The sequence below is a fragment of the Aotus nancymaae genome, unplaced genomic scaffold, assembly GCF_030222135.1.
Source record: "Aotus nancymaae isolate 86718 unplaced genomic scaffold, 86718_ANA_hifiasm-v0.15.2.pri h1tg000001l, whole genome shotgun sequence".
In the NCBI taxonomy this organism is placed as follows: domain Eukaryota; kingdom Metazoa; phylum Chordata; class Mammalia; order Primates; family Aotidae; genus Aotus; species Aotus nancymaae.
The window spans coordinates 6,218,936-6,238,068 of record NW_026988412.1 but is presented as its reverse complement, the minus strand read 5'-3'; the positions used below and the strand labels follow the sequence as shown (position 1 = coordinate 6,238,068).

Genomic DNA, 19,133 nt, shown 5'->3' with positions numbered 1-19,133 from the left:
TTGTACATTAACAATTAAGACTCAAGTAGGCTAAAGAATTTTCCCAAGGACACAGAGCTTGTGAGCGGTAAAGGAGGGCTTCAAATCCAGGTCTTCAGGCTCTTGTAAAACGCTGGTTTCCTGTGGTAAGCAAATGTCACCACATAAGCATTTGGCTGATCCAACTTTTCTTAGCAAATCTGATGGGCAATACCATTTTGATTGACAGTTTGATGATCCCTCTAGGCCATCTGTTCCCATGGCTTGCAGTTGCATCCTCCTTCACAAAGATGCTTCTCATAACTTTGTATCCATTCACACATCAATCCATTTGAAGCTGAACTTTGTTTCTGGCTTTTGAAGAGAAAGACTTATGCCCTTAAAAAAAACAGGAAAAAACAGGGTAATTTGGTTTTTCTAGGACAGCAGAATCAATATAAAGTTGAACCCTAGTTTGATCTCAGCTCTTCTGCTACTGTCTCTGTTAACCTAGGCCGATTACTTGCCCTCTTTGTGCCTCAGCTTACCTGTCTGTAAATTGGGATACTGCCTTCTATCATATAGAAGCAATGAAAAAGTGATGAATATATTTGCAACACTCGATAAAGTTTATTTACATCCTTAAATTCAGAATACTCAAGGTATTGGGATGATTTCAAAGAGAGTTCCCTTGCTCCCAACCTATCCTCAACTGGTAACTCCTCAGTGACAAGGACTCTGTACCCTTAACTAGTGTTGAGTATAGTATCCAGCAGATGGTAAGGGCTGAAAGTAAATGGTGGTGTTTTGGCACAATATTGATTTAATGAATTTTCCAATGTTACTAAGATATGGTCTTTAGAACCAGACAAAAATTCAAAAGATGATCTAAGAACAGACTGGTTCCCTGGTACACCCAGCACCTCCTGTTGCCAGATGCCTTCTCTCATGCCTGCCTAAGGTTTACTTGACCTTGTTGAATGTGAGCATGCACTGAAATGTCTCTAAAACACTTCCAGAGACTAAGTATTTAGAAAATTAAGTTAAGCATATATGTACTTTCACACAGATTCTTTTGTGAATAATTTTGTTCAGTGGCCTTTAGTTATGACAAATGTGTTAATTGCCTCAAGCAACACTCATTAAGTGATTTTTGTGCCAGGCATTTTGCTAGACACCAGGGCTACAGAGAAGAATAAATATCCTGCAATTTTAACCTCCCTCCCCCAGTCTATTGGAGAAGAAAGAAAACAACCAAAAATTGCTGCAAGGCAAGATTTTATGTGCTAAAGGCTACAGAGATGCCAAGGACCAAGAACCATATGTATTTCTCAGAAGGAGCTAGGATATGCTGGGTAACAGACAGCCCCCAAATATCAGTGGCCACAAAAAACAACAATGTTATTTTTACTCATGCTACATGTTCAAAATGTGTATATTGGGGCAGGGTTGCGGGGGACTCTGCTATCAGTCACTCAGGGACCCAGGCTGATGGGGATGCCCAATGCTTCCTGATGTGTTTTTCAAGAAATGATAAGACAAGAAAATGCAAAATGGGGAGCCAGACACTGGTTTGAAAGCCACATGCAATCCATGTGATTTCGCTTACATTTCAGTAATCACAGCAAGCTGCATCGCCTCACCTAACTTTGAAGAGGGTGTAGACATACTCCTCCTAGGTCTCCGGAACAATGAGAGGCGGGATATTTGTGAACAGACCTCATGGCCACCAGAGTTGGTATCAAGTAGTTAGGAGGTTGACTGAGCTGTCCCTCCCAACACCATTTCTCAGCCAGTAATTCTGTCTTGCATTTATACAAAACCCCTTCCTGAGAGAAAGGCCCGCTGCATTTGATCACACTTGATATTTGTTGTCCTCTTTTATGGATCCCAGCCTGGTGGGTGCTGATGACAGAGAGGAACGACAGGGCCCCTGTCCTCAGGGAGCTGAGCTCACGGTACCACTGAGTCCACAGCACACACGGGCAAGCAAACACCGTCAGTGTGGTTGGAAAATAATTTGATGAGCACTGGGACAGTGCGACGAGGCCACAGAAAGAGAGGCGGGGAAGGCTTTGTGAGCGGCAGAGGAGGTACCACACCTGAAAAACAAAGTCTTTACAATGCCCAGGAAAAGTGGGAGCAACAGGCTTTACTAAGACAGATTAAAGCATCTGAAACAGAAGCTTGAAGCCACCCATCACTGCAGGGAGAAGCTGGGTAGCATCCAGACCTCCATTTTTTCAGTGCAATTCTTGAGAGACTGGTCCATCAAGCTGCGTTGGGTATTTTGTCATGAGAAGGTCACTGGCATGGCAGACTGGTGTTCTGATGGCTGCAGCAGCCCACGTTCCTTTTGCTTAGACGTATTAAGGGAACCAGGCTTTTTAGGATGTGTTGATTTTCATTTTGGGCTGCTCCATTTGATCAACATGTGATGAGTATGTCTAAAGATGGAATGAGTGTTCCTGCTGCATTTTTTTCAAACAAAGGAGAAAAGTCTCTCTACCCCTTCAAACCTCCATTTAGACTCATCAAACTCGGACCTCATGAAAGCAGCCAGGAGAGAGACGCAGGGACACTGATTGCCGTTGCCTTGGTAAGGGGAAACCACTCCACTCAGGTCTCTGTGGTTTCCATGGGAACAGTACTGCTTGCTTTTGCAGGCCCCCAGGGCTTGTGGGATGCACTGAAAGGAAAATTGAGGGATGAAAGAGAGGAGTAGAAAGAGACTTTGAGGACCTTGAAGGTATTTGGGGAATGACTCTCAGCTGGATGAGGCTGCTCTGTTCTCCCTGCATAGGTAGCTGCTCCCAACAGGCCACGTGGGCCATGTGGCCCCAGCAGGCTGAGTACCGGAAGCATCTGCCTAGAGGCACACACATTTATGCAGCTCTCATGGACTGACCACCATCCAGGGAAACAGATGCCAATGCAAGGCAGGAAGGAGCTGGCAATATGTGGATTGCAACGTAAGACCAGAGAAGAATGTGCCCTCCTCCCACACCAGGCCAGCATGTAATGGTTGTTATAATTTAGAATAATGATATGTGGCTCCAGGAAGCATTCACATTCACTATCTACACTCTTCATAACAACCCTGCAGGGATGACATTAACACACCCATCTACAGATGAAGGAAAAAGGGCCTGTGTGACACAGAGGAGACCTGGACCTGAGCCTGATTCCCCACTATGGGATCTTACACAAAATCTAACTGACCACCCAAGGAAAATGTTAGTTCCCAAACACAGCAGGCATCCTAGCTCAAGCCATAACAAATGCGCTGAATACTTTTGGATTTGGTGCGAGGATACACACCCGGAGAGGGTGGCATCAGCACCAGCCATCATCTGGGAGGCGCTAGAGCCCCCACATCGTCTTACCCCTTGTTCTACAAGTGAAGAAACTGGGGCCAAGAAGCACTTGGCAGAAGCCTTTCAGTGCAGTGCGCCACACAGTCTGCATACACTCTTTTCTTGGACAGTTGCAGCTATTCAGAAAACCGCATTCCCCCCACACACCTGCAAGGCACCAGTAGTGTGTTGCCAGGTGGATAGCTGGTGCAGTTGCCAGGAGGCAAGCACAGCCGCTGTCATAGCTCTTTTCTTGAACCACTGGGTCAACTGGGCAGAATGGATTTACTCCATCCATGTCCAAGGTCTGTTCTGAGAGTTCTTCATCCCATTGAGACTTATCGGGCATCCACTCTGTGCCCTGCAGTGTACTATGTGTTTGAACCAGAGGGAATGGGAAGGAGGAACCTCAGAGGCCATTTTTCAGATGATCAAAAGGCAAATTGAGGCCCAGAGAGATGAAGTGACAGGTGGCCAAAGGCCACACTTTGGGCATGTCAGCATTGAGCCCCAAATTTCCAGATTTCCAGATTTAAGATTTCCAGATTTCCAGATTAAGGACACTTTTCTTGACTTCAGGCTGATCCCTTTTTTAGGAAGATTAAACACTGCGATACCAAATCGCTTTAGAACCACAACAAGGCAACACTGAGTGAAATAACAATGTTATTAGTAGGCTGTGTATACAGCGCACATAGGAGCTGACAGAGATCAATGGCGAGCCTTACAGCCTCCCTAAACAGAGCTGCTGCCCCGGTGAGTCTCTAGGACAGGATTCTTCCTGATTTACATTCTATGCTACAGGGTCATCTGGCAATGAATGCCCTTTGCAAATCAATCAAAGAAGCTTCTAACATGATGAAATTGGATATGCAATATAAGAATATGTTACAATCCTAAGTCTTAACATTGGGGTCCTACCATGCTAGATTCAGAATGCAAGTCTTAATAATAGTTTATCCTGATTTTACACTTGTGCAGGGGACTGCCTTCTGCCACCTCCGACTCATGCCCCACTACTGTGTGCTGAAGCTAACTATGAATATATAAGTTATGGTCTCTCCTTTCCTGCACATAAGACACCTTACATCTCCTCTTTAGTTCTTATGCAAAGGAAGCTTGGGAGATGCTGTAGACCAAATGTTTGTCCCCACTTCCCAGATTGATATGTTGAAGCCCTAACCCCCAAAGTGATGGTAATTGGATATGGGATCTTTGGGAGGTAATTAGGGTCAGATAAAGGTATAAGAGTGGACCCTGATGATGGGATTAGTGTCCAAATAAGAGGAGGAATAGACCAGAGCTTACTCATGCTCTGACATGCAGATACTGCAAGAAGGCGGCCTCTGCAAGCCAGATGACAGCCCTCACCAGAAGCCAACCTTGCTGGCACCTTTATCTCAGACTTCCCAGAGTTGTGAGAGATAAATGTCTGTTGTTTAAGTCCCCAAGTCTACAGTATTCTGTTCTATCAGGCTAAGGCAGACAGGGCTTTGCTATGCCCAGACGTATGGATGGTTTCTTGATATATCACCTGCGACTCTTTCTAGGGCCTCCTCTGGCCCCAGGAGCATGCTTGGCTTGGCAGGTGCAGGGCTGAGCAGAAGTGTTGAAGGGTCAGTGCCTTTGGAGCAGCCCTTAACAGTGACAGGCAGCCATCAGTGCACAGAGCCCCTGACCCTGCTGATGACCCTGCAGTAGGCAACTCTGAGACCTGCTTCCCTCCATCTCCCAGCAAACTTGAGGTCACTGTGCCAGCCTCTTCCCCTCCCTGCCTCATCTCTCCACCCTGCTCCCAGTGCTTCCTGGGATCATCTCCCAAACAAAGAGCTGTCATTCAAATCTTTCTCCCAGGGTCCGCTCTTGAGGGCTCCAGCCTAAGGCATGGACATTTGGGACCTATGAGGGAAGACTCACCTCTTGCAGGGCAGGAGAAGAGGGCTTAGCTCAATTTTTAGATGAAATCTCTTCTTGTGGCTTTCTTTTTCAAAATATAATGCATACATAAAAGGGGAAATAAAATACATGTAGTATGCTTTGCAAGTTGTGCATGACTCCTTTGAAACCATTGTTGGAATTTCATCATCTTCCTCATACGTGTTTTCTGAGAGGAGCTGTAACGAAAAAGTGGTCAGAGTGGGTGGATGTCAAGTGAGATTTACTAAGTGAGTATTTAACCTGGTCACTCTTTCCACATTGCTGTTGAACACCAAGTAAGTTTTATTGTTCTTGAAGAAAGTTGATTCGAAAGCATTAGACTGATTCTCCTCTGTCTTCCCCACCCTGACCCTGAAACTCCCAACTTCAAGCCACATTCAACTGGGTGAGGAGGCCCACAGTGCCAGCTGCTCCATTCACAGACTCCGACACTGACTGTGCCAGATTGGAGGCTGTCACTGCCCCATGGACAATTTTCACACACGTCCTCATAGCCAGCCGTGACTACTGACAGGGGGAGGCACTTTTGATAAAGGAGCTCCCAGCTGGGCATGGATCAGAGAGCAGGCCAAGATCAGGTCACTGGTAAGCTGCCAACTCCCTGGAGGCAGGGAAAGGAGGGTTCCTGAGCCTCCAAGGAAGGAGGACTCTGAACAAGCTCCTGCGGTTTCTCCTTGACTCACCCCTGTGCAGCCAGGACTTTGGGCAGCTTCTTAGTGGACTGTCCTGAGCTAGCGCAGGACCTTTTGGGTCCTGCCCCATCCATGGCCCAGTCTCCAGTGTGTCTTCCCCAGGGATCCCGCTGGGGTCACCTTGTGGGCTGGCATGGAGACCCCTGACCAGACACCTTCTCCACCAAAGAGCCATTCCCAGTGGGATCCATGTATCCACAGTTGCTTCATTCAGCCAGTTGCTGCTTGTCTTGTGAATGCCTGGATTCAGAACCCAGGCCTGTCACTTACTGACGTGGTGCCCTTGGTGGAACAGATGCAGTCCCTGGCTCTCTGTGGCTTCGTGCATGGGGCGGCAGTGAGGCAGGAGAACGGAGTTGGCTGGGGAGAACCCAGTGTAGACACGGATGATGCTCACGGGGTGACTTTCGCGCCCTTCTGTGCTCCCTTGGTCCCTTATTACTGATTATGCAGGAAGCTTGTGGAGCAGGAAGTAAAGAGGTAACTGGATGCCACATACCTGTATCCCCCTCTACCCCTCACGCAGTTTCTGTGTGTGATTCCTTTGCTTGGCACCGCCCCAGGGCAAACCACTGTGGTGTTTTCCGTGGGTGATGGCTGTTGTGATTAATCAATTAACTCAGCATCCCATCTCTAGCTTCCACCTCTGGGACTGGGAGGACAATAGGAGAGGTGACCTTTCAACCCAGGACTGGCCGATGCCAAAACACCCTGTGGCAGCTACACTGAAAAGTGCAAAGAAAAAAAAAGCCTACCGCTTCCCTCCAGGAGTGCGGCCGCTGAATGTAGGTCAGGTCAAATCCTCTTTTGGGAGGAGGTCACAAGAAGGAAGAGATCAGAGGGAAGAACAGAATTGCAGATCCATGCAGGAGAGGGATGGGATGTGCAAGGAGCATCCCCAGCCCTGGGTGTGCTGCGTGTGCAACTCTGCCGCCACTTTCCAGTCGTGGAGCCCAAGCATGCTGCCTCGTCTGTCTTCCCCTTGGGTTCCTCATCTACAGAATTGGAATAATAGCTTGTTTAGGATAAGATGGGATCACAGGGTCAAAGTGCAAGGCACAGGGCTTGCCAGGAGCAGGTGCTCAATAAACGCTAGCTGCTGTCATCCCTCTGCCCCTCACATTAATTTCCAGATCGTGGCTTCATTTTGGTGCCCAAGGGAAATGCCCGGCTTCTCCCAGTTTATTTATTCATTGTTCAGAGGAGCTCCATGCTGCCTGTTTAGAGCAGCTCCGGCTTAGAAAAATCCTAGCATAATCATGACATTCCTATCTTTTCTTGTCTCCTTTTTTTATGTTTAAAGGACCATACAAAACTAGAGAGTGTGATTAGCTAGACATACAGGTGAGCCTTGCTTTAAAAAAAAAAGCTTTATTGAGATATTACTGACATATAAAAATTATATATGCTTAAGGTATACAACCTGATCTTTTGATATACATATACATTGTGAAATATTAACCACATTTCACCTCATTAACATATCCATTACCTCTACATAGTTACCTTGTGTGTGTGTTGAGAAGATTTAGATCCACCCTCTTAGCAAGTTTCAAGTGTGTAATATGGTATTTTTAACTCTCCCCCACCTGCTGTACATTGGAAAGTGAGCTTTGCTTTATGTGTTCCCTCTGGCCCAAACACCTCACGTGGCTCCAACCCAAGACCTGTGCAGTGCCCTAAGCCAGTGCTGCCTTGGATGCAAAGAGCAGAGCCTTTTCAAGCAGTGACCGATGGCTTGTGTCTTGCACAAATCCTCTGGGCAAGCCAGGGGTCCCCAGCAGAATTGGGCCTGGGTGTCTCAGGGGTCATCCGCTCACTCCTTAGCACCACTGCCTTTGACTCTTCCCCCCTTCCTGGCTTCACTGCCATCCTCATGCACAGTGCATCCTGGAGTCACCTCCCAAATAAATCACATACCTCCACATCTTTGTTGGAGGGTCTGATGTGGGGAGAATCCAAAACAAGACAAGTGGCAAGCAAGTATCATCTAGCACATCCTCCCCATCAAGTGGTGACAGTTTCTCTAAGAACTTGCTATAGAAAGACTTAGAGACATCATCAAGCTTGGAGAAGAATCTTCTTTCAGCAACTGGTAATGCCTGCCCATGTGGGGCTGTGGGTGGGAGTGGTGTGTGTTGCTTCCGGCAGCGTGTGGTGGGCACATCCTCCAGCAAAGGAGCTGTGGATTCCTATTGGAGGGACCACAGGAGGCTTCATAAAGGAGAGGAGGCGTGAGAACCTGGCCCAGCAGGTTGATTGGATTTTATGAGAGGAAGGGACAAGAGGTTTGGTTAGTAGTGGAGGACCTGCTTGGGACCGTCAGTTCACAGACTCCAGCTTTCATCTCATGTCAGAGAGGTTTGGGAACATTGAGAAGGCATGAACATCCCTGTGGCCGGCATTCCAGTTCAGCCACAAATGGAGGTCAACTTAGAAAGGGGAGCAGAGGGAGGGAGCAGGGAGAGGGTTGTTCTAATAGCCCACGGGGCCCACACCCTAAGCCAGCTCAGGCAAAGTGGAAAAGGAGCAAAATGAAGACCCACTTAAAGCAGGGGCCTCAAATCTGTCTGAGCCACGCACTCCTTTGGTGATCCACTGAAGGCTACATGCAGAAAAGCGGTTTTCAATGCATACATGCAGCAAAGTACAGAAGGTTATACATGGAAACTGACTGTGTGGAAATGAAGCTATTAAAATATTAGAAAACAGATTTGCATTGTAGCAGTTCATGTGCCTCCTCATGATACTCTGTCACAGGTGGTGACCTAACAACCCCCGTAAGATTGAAGCAGCGAGAGCCGCACAAGCACGATGGTATGACATATCATGAAGATACCTACGAGGGCTGAGCCCCAGGTTCTCTAGCACGACTATGGTTTGTTGCCTACCTTCTTATCTGAAGGAAACACTAAATTCTGGTTAGTTTTGTGAACTTAAAGGTGTAGGGTTTTTTCTCATCCAAGTTCATGGACCATATTAAACCAAGACTCTACAAAAGGGCTGGTGATGCTGTCCCAGACCTACAGCACTGAAAATGTGGTCATCTGTACTGAGATGGTTTTCTTTCTCTGTTCTGTAGCCCTGCACGAATTCCCCAATGACATCTTCACCAACGAGGATAGAAGACAAGGCGCGGTGGTCCTCCATGTGCTCTGTGTAAGTACCCCTCTGTGCCCCTGCCTGGAGGGTCCGTAGGACAGGCTGAGGGGTGTGGGGTCAGACAGCTGAGGTGCCCCCAGCATAGTCTCTCGACCTTCCTGTTCACATGCCTGGTGGGGGTCCTCCAAGCCCTGTAGGGAGCCATCACCAAATGGAGATGAAAGACCACAGGTTTCGAAGCTGGAGCCATCTGTTATGCATTTTCCCTTCATATTAGTGCCCAGAGTGTGGGCTCTAAACAACTCCACTCTCCAAGACTTGACTCTATCCTCTGCTCAAACACCACCCTCTTGGGAAGCCTTTCCTAACCGGCCTTTCTGAAATGCCACCGTAGTTCCTCTTACCCTGCTTTGTTTTCCTCCATGCTGCCTGTCATCGTATAGTTACTTGCTTATCGACTTTTCACCCTCACTCACACGTAAGCCCCATAAGAACAGGGACTTGGTTTTGTATATGGCTTCATTACCAGACCCCTTCTTGGCACATGGTAGGGACAGAGCATTTGCTCACTGAGTGGATTGCATGTAATGGCAACTGGCACCGTGTCTGAGACATAGAAGACGATCAAGAAAAGCTTATTCTCTTCCCATCCTGCCTCTTACTGTCCACCACTGTCTCAGCATCTTCTGCCACAGAGCCTCTGGCTCTAAAGTCTGTATTTCCCTTGGAGGGGTTTGTGGAAGGGCATGCATGTGAAGTTGTCTAAGGAGTGGACAGCTGTCCAACCAGAAATCCCTGGGCCAAATTCTGGACTAGGTACATTAATGCTTCCCCATCTCTGTGCATTCCCTCTCCCCTAGAATACTCTCAATTCTGTTCTAGTTATTTATTGCTGGGGAATGAACTCCCCACACTTAGTGGCATGCCCAATCACCAGGTTGTTTTGCTCTTGGGTTGCCTGTGTCGAGTGCTTAGAAGGGGCCAGGTAGGAATGCTTCTCAATGGAATCCAGGGCCTCAGATGGAGTGACTCCAATGGCCATGTCTGGGCCACTGGTCCTAAAGGGTTGTTTCTCTCTTTGATGCCTGGTATGTGGGATGGAATGGCTGAAGGACTGGTCCAGCTGTGGCTGTTGACAGGAGCACCTACAGTGACCTCTACAATGTGGCACCCTCAGGCAGCCCGACTTCCATGTGGCAGCCCAGAGAGCTCAGAGAAAGAGGATGACTTAGCCTTGATGTCCCACAGTGTCATTTCCACCGTTGCAGTCACAGCCCACTGTCATTCAACGGAGGGGTCAGAGACCTTACTTTCAACCCACAGCTGGAGCAGGTCGGCAGGCACAGCCTGGGCTCTGCAGTCAGAGAAGACATGGGCTTGAAGCCCACTTCTGCTGGCCTTGCTTTGTGTGTCACTTCCAGGAAGACACTTGACCTCTCAAGATCCACAGGCCACCTCGATCTTGACTCCCTTTCTGGGTAAAATCAAACAACTCTTAAACTGGTTTCCCACTCCCAAAAAAGGGAGCATGAAAAGTCTCTTTCTATAAGGACATTCTCTAAAAATATCAAATGAGTAAGGAGAACTTTTGCAACCCCCCTAGCTCTCCCTGCTTTTTAGAGGAGTTGCGTGCATTAAGCCATTAATATGGATGTCACCTTCGGCACCAAAGAGGCTACCCTGTCGCAAGGCTGAGAAGCCCCAGGCACGGAGTTGGATCCAGAATTCCCTGGTAGCCATTGGCATCCTGATGCTTTGACATCTGAGATATGAGATTTCTGCTCTGGACCCAAACACTGAGTGCTTTCATCCTCCCGAAGAGATGCTGTTGCCTGCAGCTGCATGGCCTTTTCTCTGAGTCATCAGCTGGAGGCGTAGCAGGTACATTTTTCTTGCTCTTCATGAGCCCAGGATACCCAGGAAGGTTTCTATTGCCTGTGGTAGTGCATTTCCAGGCTGGCATAAAGGCAACTTGGACACAAATATATATTATCCTCCTTAAACACTTTCCTAAGAAGGGGCATGAGCCTACAAGTTAGCACTTTGGAATCATTTGTATCCAGTGCCACTTGTTAGCCCCCATCCTGGGCCCTACGCTTAGAATATACAGGGCAAGGAGTTCACGGACCAAGGTCAGTGCCCACCCCCTCAAGATTATGTTGCAAGCACACAGAAGCCCAGAATTCTTTACCCAAATAGCCCTGAGCCTGTTGCCACGGTCTGTGCTGGTCTCCTCCCTGGCTTCACCTTTTGGAGGGAAGAGACCCAAGTGTGGTTAACTTCCATACACAACATACATGCCTGTAGTCCAACGTGAAGTCAGGTAGGCAGAGCAGCAGGGCAGAGAACAAGATGTCAGGGTGGACCTGCTGGTGCCATTCCCAAGGCCAAAGACCAAATCTTGTTATCCTACCCACTAGAATATAAGCCCCCACCACCAGAATGTATGCCCCAATAAAGAAGCCCCTTTGTACTGTGTCCAGCCGTTGAATGTCTAAAGTTGCACAGTCACTTTTTGTTCGGGGCAGGAGTAAATTATTCCTTCTATCCCCTTCGCTTTCCATGTTGTGCAGCACATTTAGGATGCTCAGAAATTGTTAAACATACATCACTGGATGTAAGAAGAACTGCTGCAAGGCTAACACCTGGCATTTGAGTGGCCGGCAGGAAACAGATGAATGCATAGGTCAAAGCTGCAGGAAGAGAAACACAGACTTCCTGCACTTGGACATCTACAAAGCATTTCGTGAGCCCCTGCAGAGTAGTGCCGGGCTGAGTCCTTCTAGATGCTCAGGACATGGCCTCACTCTGAAGGAACCTGCTGCCTTGTGAAGAGACCCACTTATGGTCAGCACCTGCCATGCATTAAATGCTGACGAGGGTCTGTACAGCCTGCTGTGCTGTGGGAGCTTAGAGAAGGCACCATCAGCATCAGGAAGGCAGGATGCTGCTGTTCTTGAAGAGAGGGTAGGCAGATTCCAAAGACGCATGAAGAATGGGGACTCTGCACAGTAATGGGAAGCCTCATGGTCAATGACACAGACAAGTGAGAGTCAGGGAGTCTAGAGAAAGCAGAAATCAAGGGTGTAGGTGGTGGAGAGTGAGAGAGTATGAGCCTCAGGAGACTGGCAGGACCTCACATGGGAGGCACCACAGGTGATTTAGCTGCTGCCTTGGAAGTGATGGGAGATTCCTGATCTAGTCATCCCTCCACCATCCCTCCTTGCCTAGGATTAGTGCTGCATTTGCTTAGGCTTGGCCAGAGGTGACCCAGAGTCATCTGCCCTCCAGTCAGTTGAGAAGAGCCCAGGCAGGACACAGAAAAAGGCTCAGGGCCATTTGGGCAGGCAATCCCAGAGTCCCAGGGACCCTGGAGAATATCCAAGAGTAGGTGTGGAGGGCAGAACGTCCCCAGGAGGCTGTCTCTAGACCCCTGAAGAGCTGAGTCTGCCTTATCCAGGCAGGGGAGTGATGGCCTTCTGCTGGAGGGCCTCATCGGGGTGTCCTGCCAACCCAGGCTGCCCCCAAGAGAGGGCCATAAGGCCATCATTTCCTGGGGTTCACTGCTCCTAGTCATGTATCTGGACCAGAGGGCCCAGTCCTTGCTGCTCCAGTTTGATCTGAAACCTGATCACACTCAGCATTGGCACCTACACTCAACCTGCCCCTTTCCATTTGGGCCCCATGAGTTTGCTTTGCTCCTAAGACTCGCAGCCTTCAGCTTCAGTTTGGGCAGAGGTCTGGAGACACAGATGGTTCTGACTCCTTGATACAGTCTTTGAAACTACAAAACTTGCATTCTTTTTTTTTTCTTTCTTGTAGACACTTCCCTGTTTTGTGTGTGCTTTGTAGGATCGAACAGCCATTTCTGGTTCAACTTTCTGAACATCACAGCTTTTATGCTCCCTTGGATCTTTCTGATTTTGTGTATTTCAGAAATCCCAAGCCTGAGAGTGCACTTTTAAAAAAGGTTTCTGTTCCTTCTGGCTGTTTGTCATGTATGGTTTCCTTACTAGTGGGAAATTCATGATCTTGACAATTTTTTCAACAAAAGATAACCCCAAGAAAACACTTGTCTTAGAACTTGCTTTATATCTGATCTAGTATAATATTGAAACACTAAAAGCAGGATTTCCTGTCTGTGAGGAAATTTGCACCCTGTGGATTCATTGAGCCTGCCCCAAATAAAGGAAAAAGGCTGTGAATAATTTGCTAGAATTTTAGTTTGTTTGTGATTTACAAAGATCTTGTGAAATTTTGCTCATTATCCCCATGACACAGATAGCTGAATCTTGGAGATTATAAGCCAAGCTACACATTTCTTTTCCAGTAAGAGGCTTTAAATAATCAATATTTGGAATTCTTTCTCAAAGTTGGTGTGGGTGACTGTCTATCTTCAAACTCCACAGCAGGCATAAATACTCTCTGCACACCTTGTCAGCTTTCAAAAGTATTCTTCCTAATCTTTGAGCCTTGCTTTCCAATTTTTAATGTAATTCCTGTCTTCTGGCAGGCAGATATTTCTGTATGCTTGTGTGTATGAGAGTAGAGGGTGTCACACGTTGGGAAATGATTCTCTATCTCATACCAAGGCAAACTCTCGTTAAGCGAGTCTCCTTGGTAGGAGGGCTGCTACTTAGTCCAGCAACCCAGACCTGTCAATAGATGTGTTGGGAAAAACATATCAAGGAGAATATTTCTGATGTGTGTCTTCGTTTTCTAAACCCTAAGTATGCCCCGAGATGTTTCACAGGAAACTTGGGAATTCAGGCAGAGGAGATGTTTTCCTCCCCTGAACTGTTGGGGTTGCTGCCATCTGGGCCTTCTCAGGCTGCTCAGAGCAGCAAAGAGGATGTTCTGGCCACGTGGGAGGTCCCGGCCATCTGCCTGAGGCCCTTCTATCCAGCGGTAGGGACTCCCTTGTGTATATCTCCATCTTTACACTCCTGCGTCCAGTGCCCATTACGGGCTCCTGAGTATTAAAGGAGATAGACTCTCTACAGCGCGGGTCATTCAGGATGTCCAAGCAGGATTCTTGTGCTAAGCTGAGCCATCAAGCCAGGGCTTCCTGCAAGTGGAGGGTCTCCGATAATGAGGAAGAGGACCATTAACACCACTCTTTTTGTGTTCCCATGGTGAGGGTGTCCAGGGCACGCTCCCAAGGTTGGGGGTCTCCCCTGCCCTCCCTCAACAGCTGTTCATGCTTCTTTCTTCCCCACCTGGACCCAGGGAGTTTTATCTGGTCTGGGAATTGGGAAATCTCACTTATGAGCTTAAATCCAAATTCTCTCTTATTCCCAGATCAGCTTTTAAACTTAAGAATGTGCTTTCTGTCTCATGATCCCGTTACGACCTCCTTGTTCCCCAAAACTGCAGAGGAAGCTGGTTAGCATTGGAAGGCGGCCTTTGGTATAGAAGCGATGAAAGTGATTGGAGTACTGGGGAAGGAGAAAGGCTCTTCACATCTTATCCTTTCTCTGGTTTTGTGGCTTTCAGGTCCATTCTCTATTTCTGGATTTTGTGGCATTCCTAGCTTAGCAAAGAGTATTACTAGCCTAGAAAGCATGACCTGGACCACGCTTTCCTTCCCTCCTTGCCTCCCTCCCTCCCCACACAATCCTTATTGTCTCCGAAGAAGCGTGTCTCTGCTTCCACTCTGGCCCTGGCTTCTAGCTGGTGTCGTCTTTTGTGTACCTGCCCTGCTTCTTCGTTACCTCCCTGCACTGGTTGGTGTCCTAATTCACAGTCCCCAGAAGTCTCTAATTATTGGCCCAACTCATACTTTTCCTGCCTGGCTGTAGGGTGACCATTTCCTATGGGTTGACTCACCCTGTGTCAGGTCTTAACCAGTCAGTGTGACTGAATCACACAGGTACCCTTAGGAGGCTTGGAGGGAGAGGAGTCTCAGCTCCACAACCCCACCCTCTCCTCCTCAGCAAAAGTGAAGACTGATGTGGATGTGTTCTCGAAGGAGCCTGAGGCTGGGACACCTCCTGGGAGAGCCCAGGTTCCAAGTAGAAAGGGGAAAGGGGCCCCTTCCTCCTAGCTGACTGCTCCCCTTTCAGGCCTAGGGAGGAGAAAAGGAGGAAACTCTTCTTTCTGGAAGGAGCCTTACCAAATGGATGCTATTTCCTGGGGTCTGAGGTTGTTCCAGTTATTTCTGCTGTTTAATTTTAATATCTGAAAGAATTATTTCCCTGGATGTACTCCCTCAGGCCAAGATTGCTTTTGTTCAGAGCCAAAGAATAAACTAATGTTGCAGTAGCCAGTTCTTAGGGGCAGAAGACCAGAGTCCCAGCAGGAGGTGCAGAAAGCCCCTTCCCTAGCCCCCACCGCCTCCAGTATTTTGTATATTTAAGCTCCTGTCCACCTCACTCCTAGGGCTGATTTTTTGTTTGTTTTTGTCTTTCAAGGATGTCTTTGTGCTTTTCGGGCTCTGAGGCTCAACTTTCCTTTTGTAGGCCATCACTGTCTAACAGAGCTTCCCCAGCTGTCTAATCTTCTATATCTCTGGTTTCTAACATGGTAGCCACTGGCCACGGGAGCTATTGAGCACATAAAATGAGGCTAGTATGAATGAGGGGCTTTTTTTTTAAATTAGTGTAAATGCAGATAGCCACATGTGGCTAGCGATCACCCTGGAAGGCCTAGCGATGAAATCTAATTCAGCATCTTCCCTTCCTCTTTTATATTGTCAACTTGAAATCAAGAAGCAGAGGTGGCTGGAGAAAAGGTTGACAGCAAAGAGGCACTGCTGCTTTACTCAGTTCTCAAGGGCTGGCCTGACTTTAGCCATCCCAACAAGCAGGATGTGTAGAAGGCACTGCCAGGCCACCGGGCTTGCCAAAACAAGGCTGAGATGAGATGTTCTGGTAAGGAGGAAGGACAGTCAAATTAAGAGTCAAAAAAACATGCATATGACCAACAAGCTTCCTGCTTTGGAACAAGTCCCAGAACTTCTCCCGACCTCAGTATTCACATCAATCAGGTGGGAATGCAGGATAGGTGCTCAGTCAGTGTTAGGGTGTTGGATCTTCACTGTCTCTTCCCCGACAAACACCACCAAAGGCAGCTCAGCTGTGCTTGCCGACCCCATCACAAAGCACCTCCTGTCACAGGGCCAGATCCATTCAGACACAGGCGACTTCCTTGTGAGCAACAGGACGGGTGGCACAGGAGGCCCCTCTGCAACCGGCGTTGCCGCCATGCCCAGAGCGCCAGGAGAGGCTGCTCCTGCAGGGTTTTTTTTTAATTTCTGTTTTAACTGAAAAACAATAATCATATATATTTATGGGGTATAATGTGGTGTTGTAATTACATTGTAGAAAAAGCAAATCAGGCTAATTAATATATTTATCACCTCACATTCTTATTTATTTGTGATGAAAACATTTAAAATCTACTCTTTTAGCAATTTTGAAATACATGTTGTTATTAACTATAAAATAGGAAAGGGAGAAGGGAAATTGTCTACTGACAACAGCATCTTATATGTAGAAAACCCTTAAAATAATGCTGCCAAAAGACTGTTAGAACTGATTAACAAATTTGGTATAAAGTTGTAGGCTACAAAATCAAAATAAAAATATCAGTAGCATTTCTATACACTAACAACAAACTATCTTCAAAAGAAATTAAGAAAACAAACTCATTTACAGTGTCATTAAAAATGAAATAGGAGTACATTTAGACCAGCGGGTGTTGAAATTTAAGGGGACCTACATGATCTGGTCAGAAAGGTCCCAGCAACAATTCACTCGCAGGCAGATGTGTTTAGTTAAGGGATTTTACTCTGGAAGAGAAAAATGATTAGAATAGCTTGTGGAATTTGCTGTTTACTCTTGGAAAAGTGCTGAGCATGTCCTTAATTTGTCAGTGTCAACACAAAGCTGAAACTGGTGTCCAGAGAGGATTAGCACAGAGAGAGTAAATTATGTTTCCATACATCTGTGATTTAAATCACTGCCTCACCCCCTTGATCATGAGACTTAATTCAGAAGGCCCGGTCTAATCATTCAGCCCCACAGGCCCCTCAGCTTGCTGGTGGGCTGTTACCATAGGACCTGAGCTGGATATAAAGCATGACGGTTTAGAGCATGCCTTTGCAGTAAAACCCACCTGAGTTGTAGTCCTGAATTTTACAATTTAGCTGGTTGCCATGGGCAAGCTGTTCTGCCTTCCTGAGCCTCAGTTTCCTCATCTGTCACTGGAGATAAACACAGCACCCACCTCATCAGGCTGCCTTGAGGAACACAAGCTCCCACTGGATAGTATTTATTTCACTTTCCTCCTGAAAGTGAAAGCAGGTGGGTGAAGCTCTTGGCAGAGTGTCTGGCACTGAGAAGACCATACCCTACTGTCTCCCTGCTTAGTTCTTGCTATCTCTGCATGCCCAAGGAACTTCCAAGCTCCAGTCCCTGCAACTTGGCATTTTCTTGCCCCGTACATCCCATTCTACCTGAATACTGGACAGCTAAGACGTGCCAGGAAATCAGCATCCCCCAGAAGAAGGCCTGACATAGAGAGGGGATTGGTGATGGACTATACCTGTTTCCTCTTGCTTCAGTTGGACTAACGGAAACACATGTTCTAGCCTGCCTCCCAGAGTACCCCCAAAGGAATAAGCCCTCACTACCTGCCCCAGTGCCCTCCTTGGTAACACACCTGTATTAGCTGTTCTTCCTGCCCTGACTCACTTCCATGCTCCTCTCCAGGAACTTCCTGGGATCCCAACTAAGTGACATGCACTGGAATTGAGTTCTGCTTTTGAGGCACAGCCTCCATCGATCTTACCTACCATTATGATTATGCAAAGCCCGTGAGGACTGCAGAACATACCGAATCCCGAGGCTCCAGTCCCTCCTCAGCATCCACAGCAAAAGCTCCGGCTGCAGTTGGTCTGCAACCGCTTTGGTTAATGTCTTGAGCCTGGGCAAGATCGAAAGAAGTTTGGGGAATGAGTTTTGAAGTAGACAGTTTCCAGTTTGATTTTATGACTGCTCCAAATGGTGGGAGAAGAGAGACAATTTTGTGTTTTAGCTCACCCCCGCCCTTCTGTAGAGAGCTTATGCACATTGCTTAGATACCAAATGTTTACATGTGCAGATTAGATACATGCAGCCTGCTGTATGCTCCTCTTCATCTTATTTGTTTATTGCTTGGTCCGCCTGTTCCCCACTTCATGTCTTTCATTTTTATTTATTTATTTTTATAGTAAATAAGCTTTATTCATTTGTTCTTCTTGGCTGACATTGCAGCAGTACAGATGTGCATAAAATCGTTATGTATTGACTATATCTACAATTTACAGGAGTATTTTTTTCCTCTGAAAAACATAAGTACAAAAGCTAAGTAAATAATGAGGTACTGCTGTTTGGAATGATCATATGTCATAGTTTAAAGAACTCGTTTTTAGCAAATATTCAGCAAGTCAATCTGGATACAATGGTCAAGCAAATGCTCGAATTTATCAGGACACACTTCACGTATCTTAAATGTTGGTGCTCAGTGGTTTTGTCTCTTTGCCAATAGTTTTCTGACAATTTTGTACCCAGGAAAATCTCTGAACAAGACCTCCTGCTTATCATGACTTGAGACTTCAGAATAAATACCATCCAGTGGGAGCTTTGTTTTTATTCATCCTTCCCCTTTCTCTTCCCAGCCAGCCTCCCTCATATAGTAGAGACTCCAGATAGGGGTTTCAAGCTTAACAAGAATCCTGATCTCACAGCAGAGAAGCTTCCCTATCCCAGGAACCTGGATATGCAGCATGTTCTGCAGTCAGTGTCCCGAGGAGTCACTTCCTCTTTAGGACCCGCACCAGAAGAGCTTCGGGAGCCAAGGTAGCTGTCTTAGGCTGACTCCCCTGGAAGCCGACCCTCAGACAAGGAGGCCAGGGCAGGGACATCGCTCAGAGGATGGTCCCAGGAAGCCCACTATGGGGAGTGAGACAGAGAAGGAAGGCAGCTTCCAGGGTCTGTGGGAGAGCCACTGTGGAGAAGGAGGCTGGAGCTTCATCCCACCAGGGAACTGGCAGGTCATGCAGAACATCCACAGATGATGATCCCAACTGGGGCAGGGGAGGAGG

General features: G+C 47.3%; 1 protein-coding gene across 2 annotated transcripts in view; it reads left to right on the top strand.

Annotated features, from left to right (window-relative positions):
• The window catches only part of SLC24A3 (solute carrier family 24 member 3), a 508,872-nt gene that overhangs the window by 291,858 nt on the left and 197,881 nt on the right, over positions 1–19,133 (top strand). For both annotated transcript variants that reach the window (XM_064375974.1, XM_064375943.1), the window contains exon 3: positions 9,027–9,103. In XM_064375974.1, the coding sequence (XP_064232044.1) occupies positions 9,027–9,103 (77 nt within the window). The remainder of the gene's footprint in view (positions 1–9,026; positions 9,104–19,133) is intronic.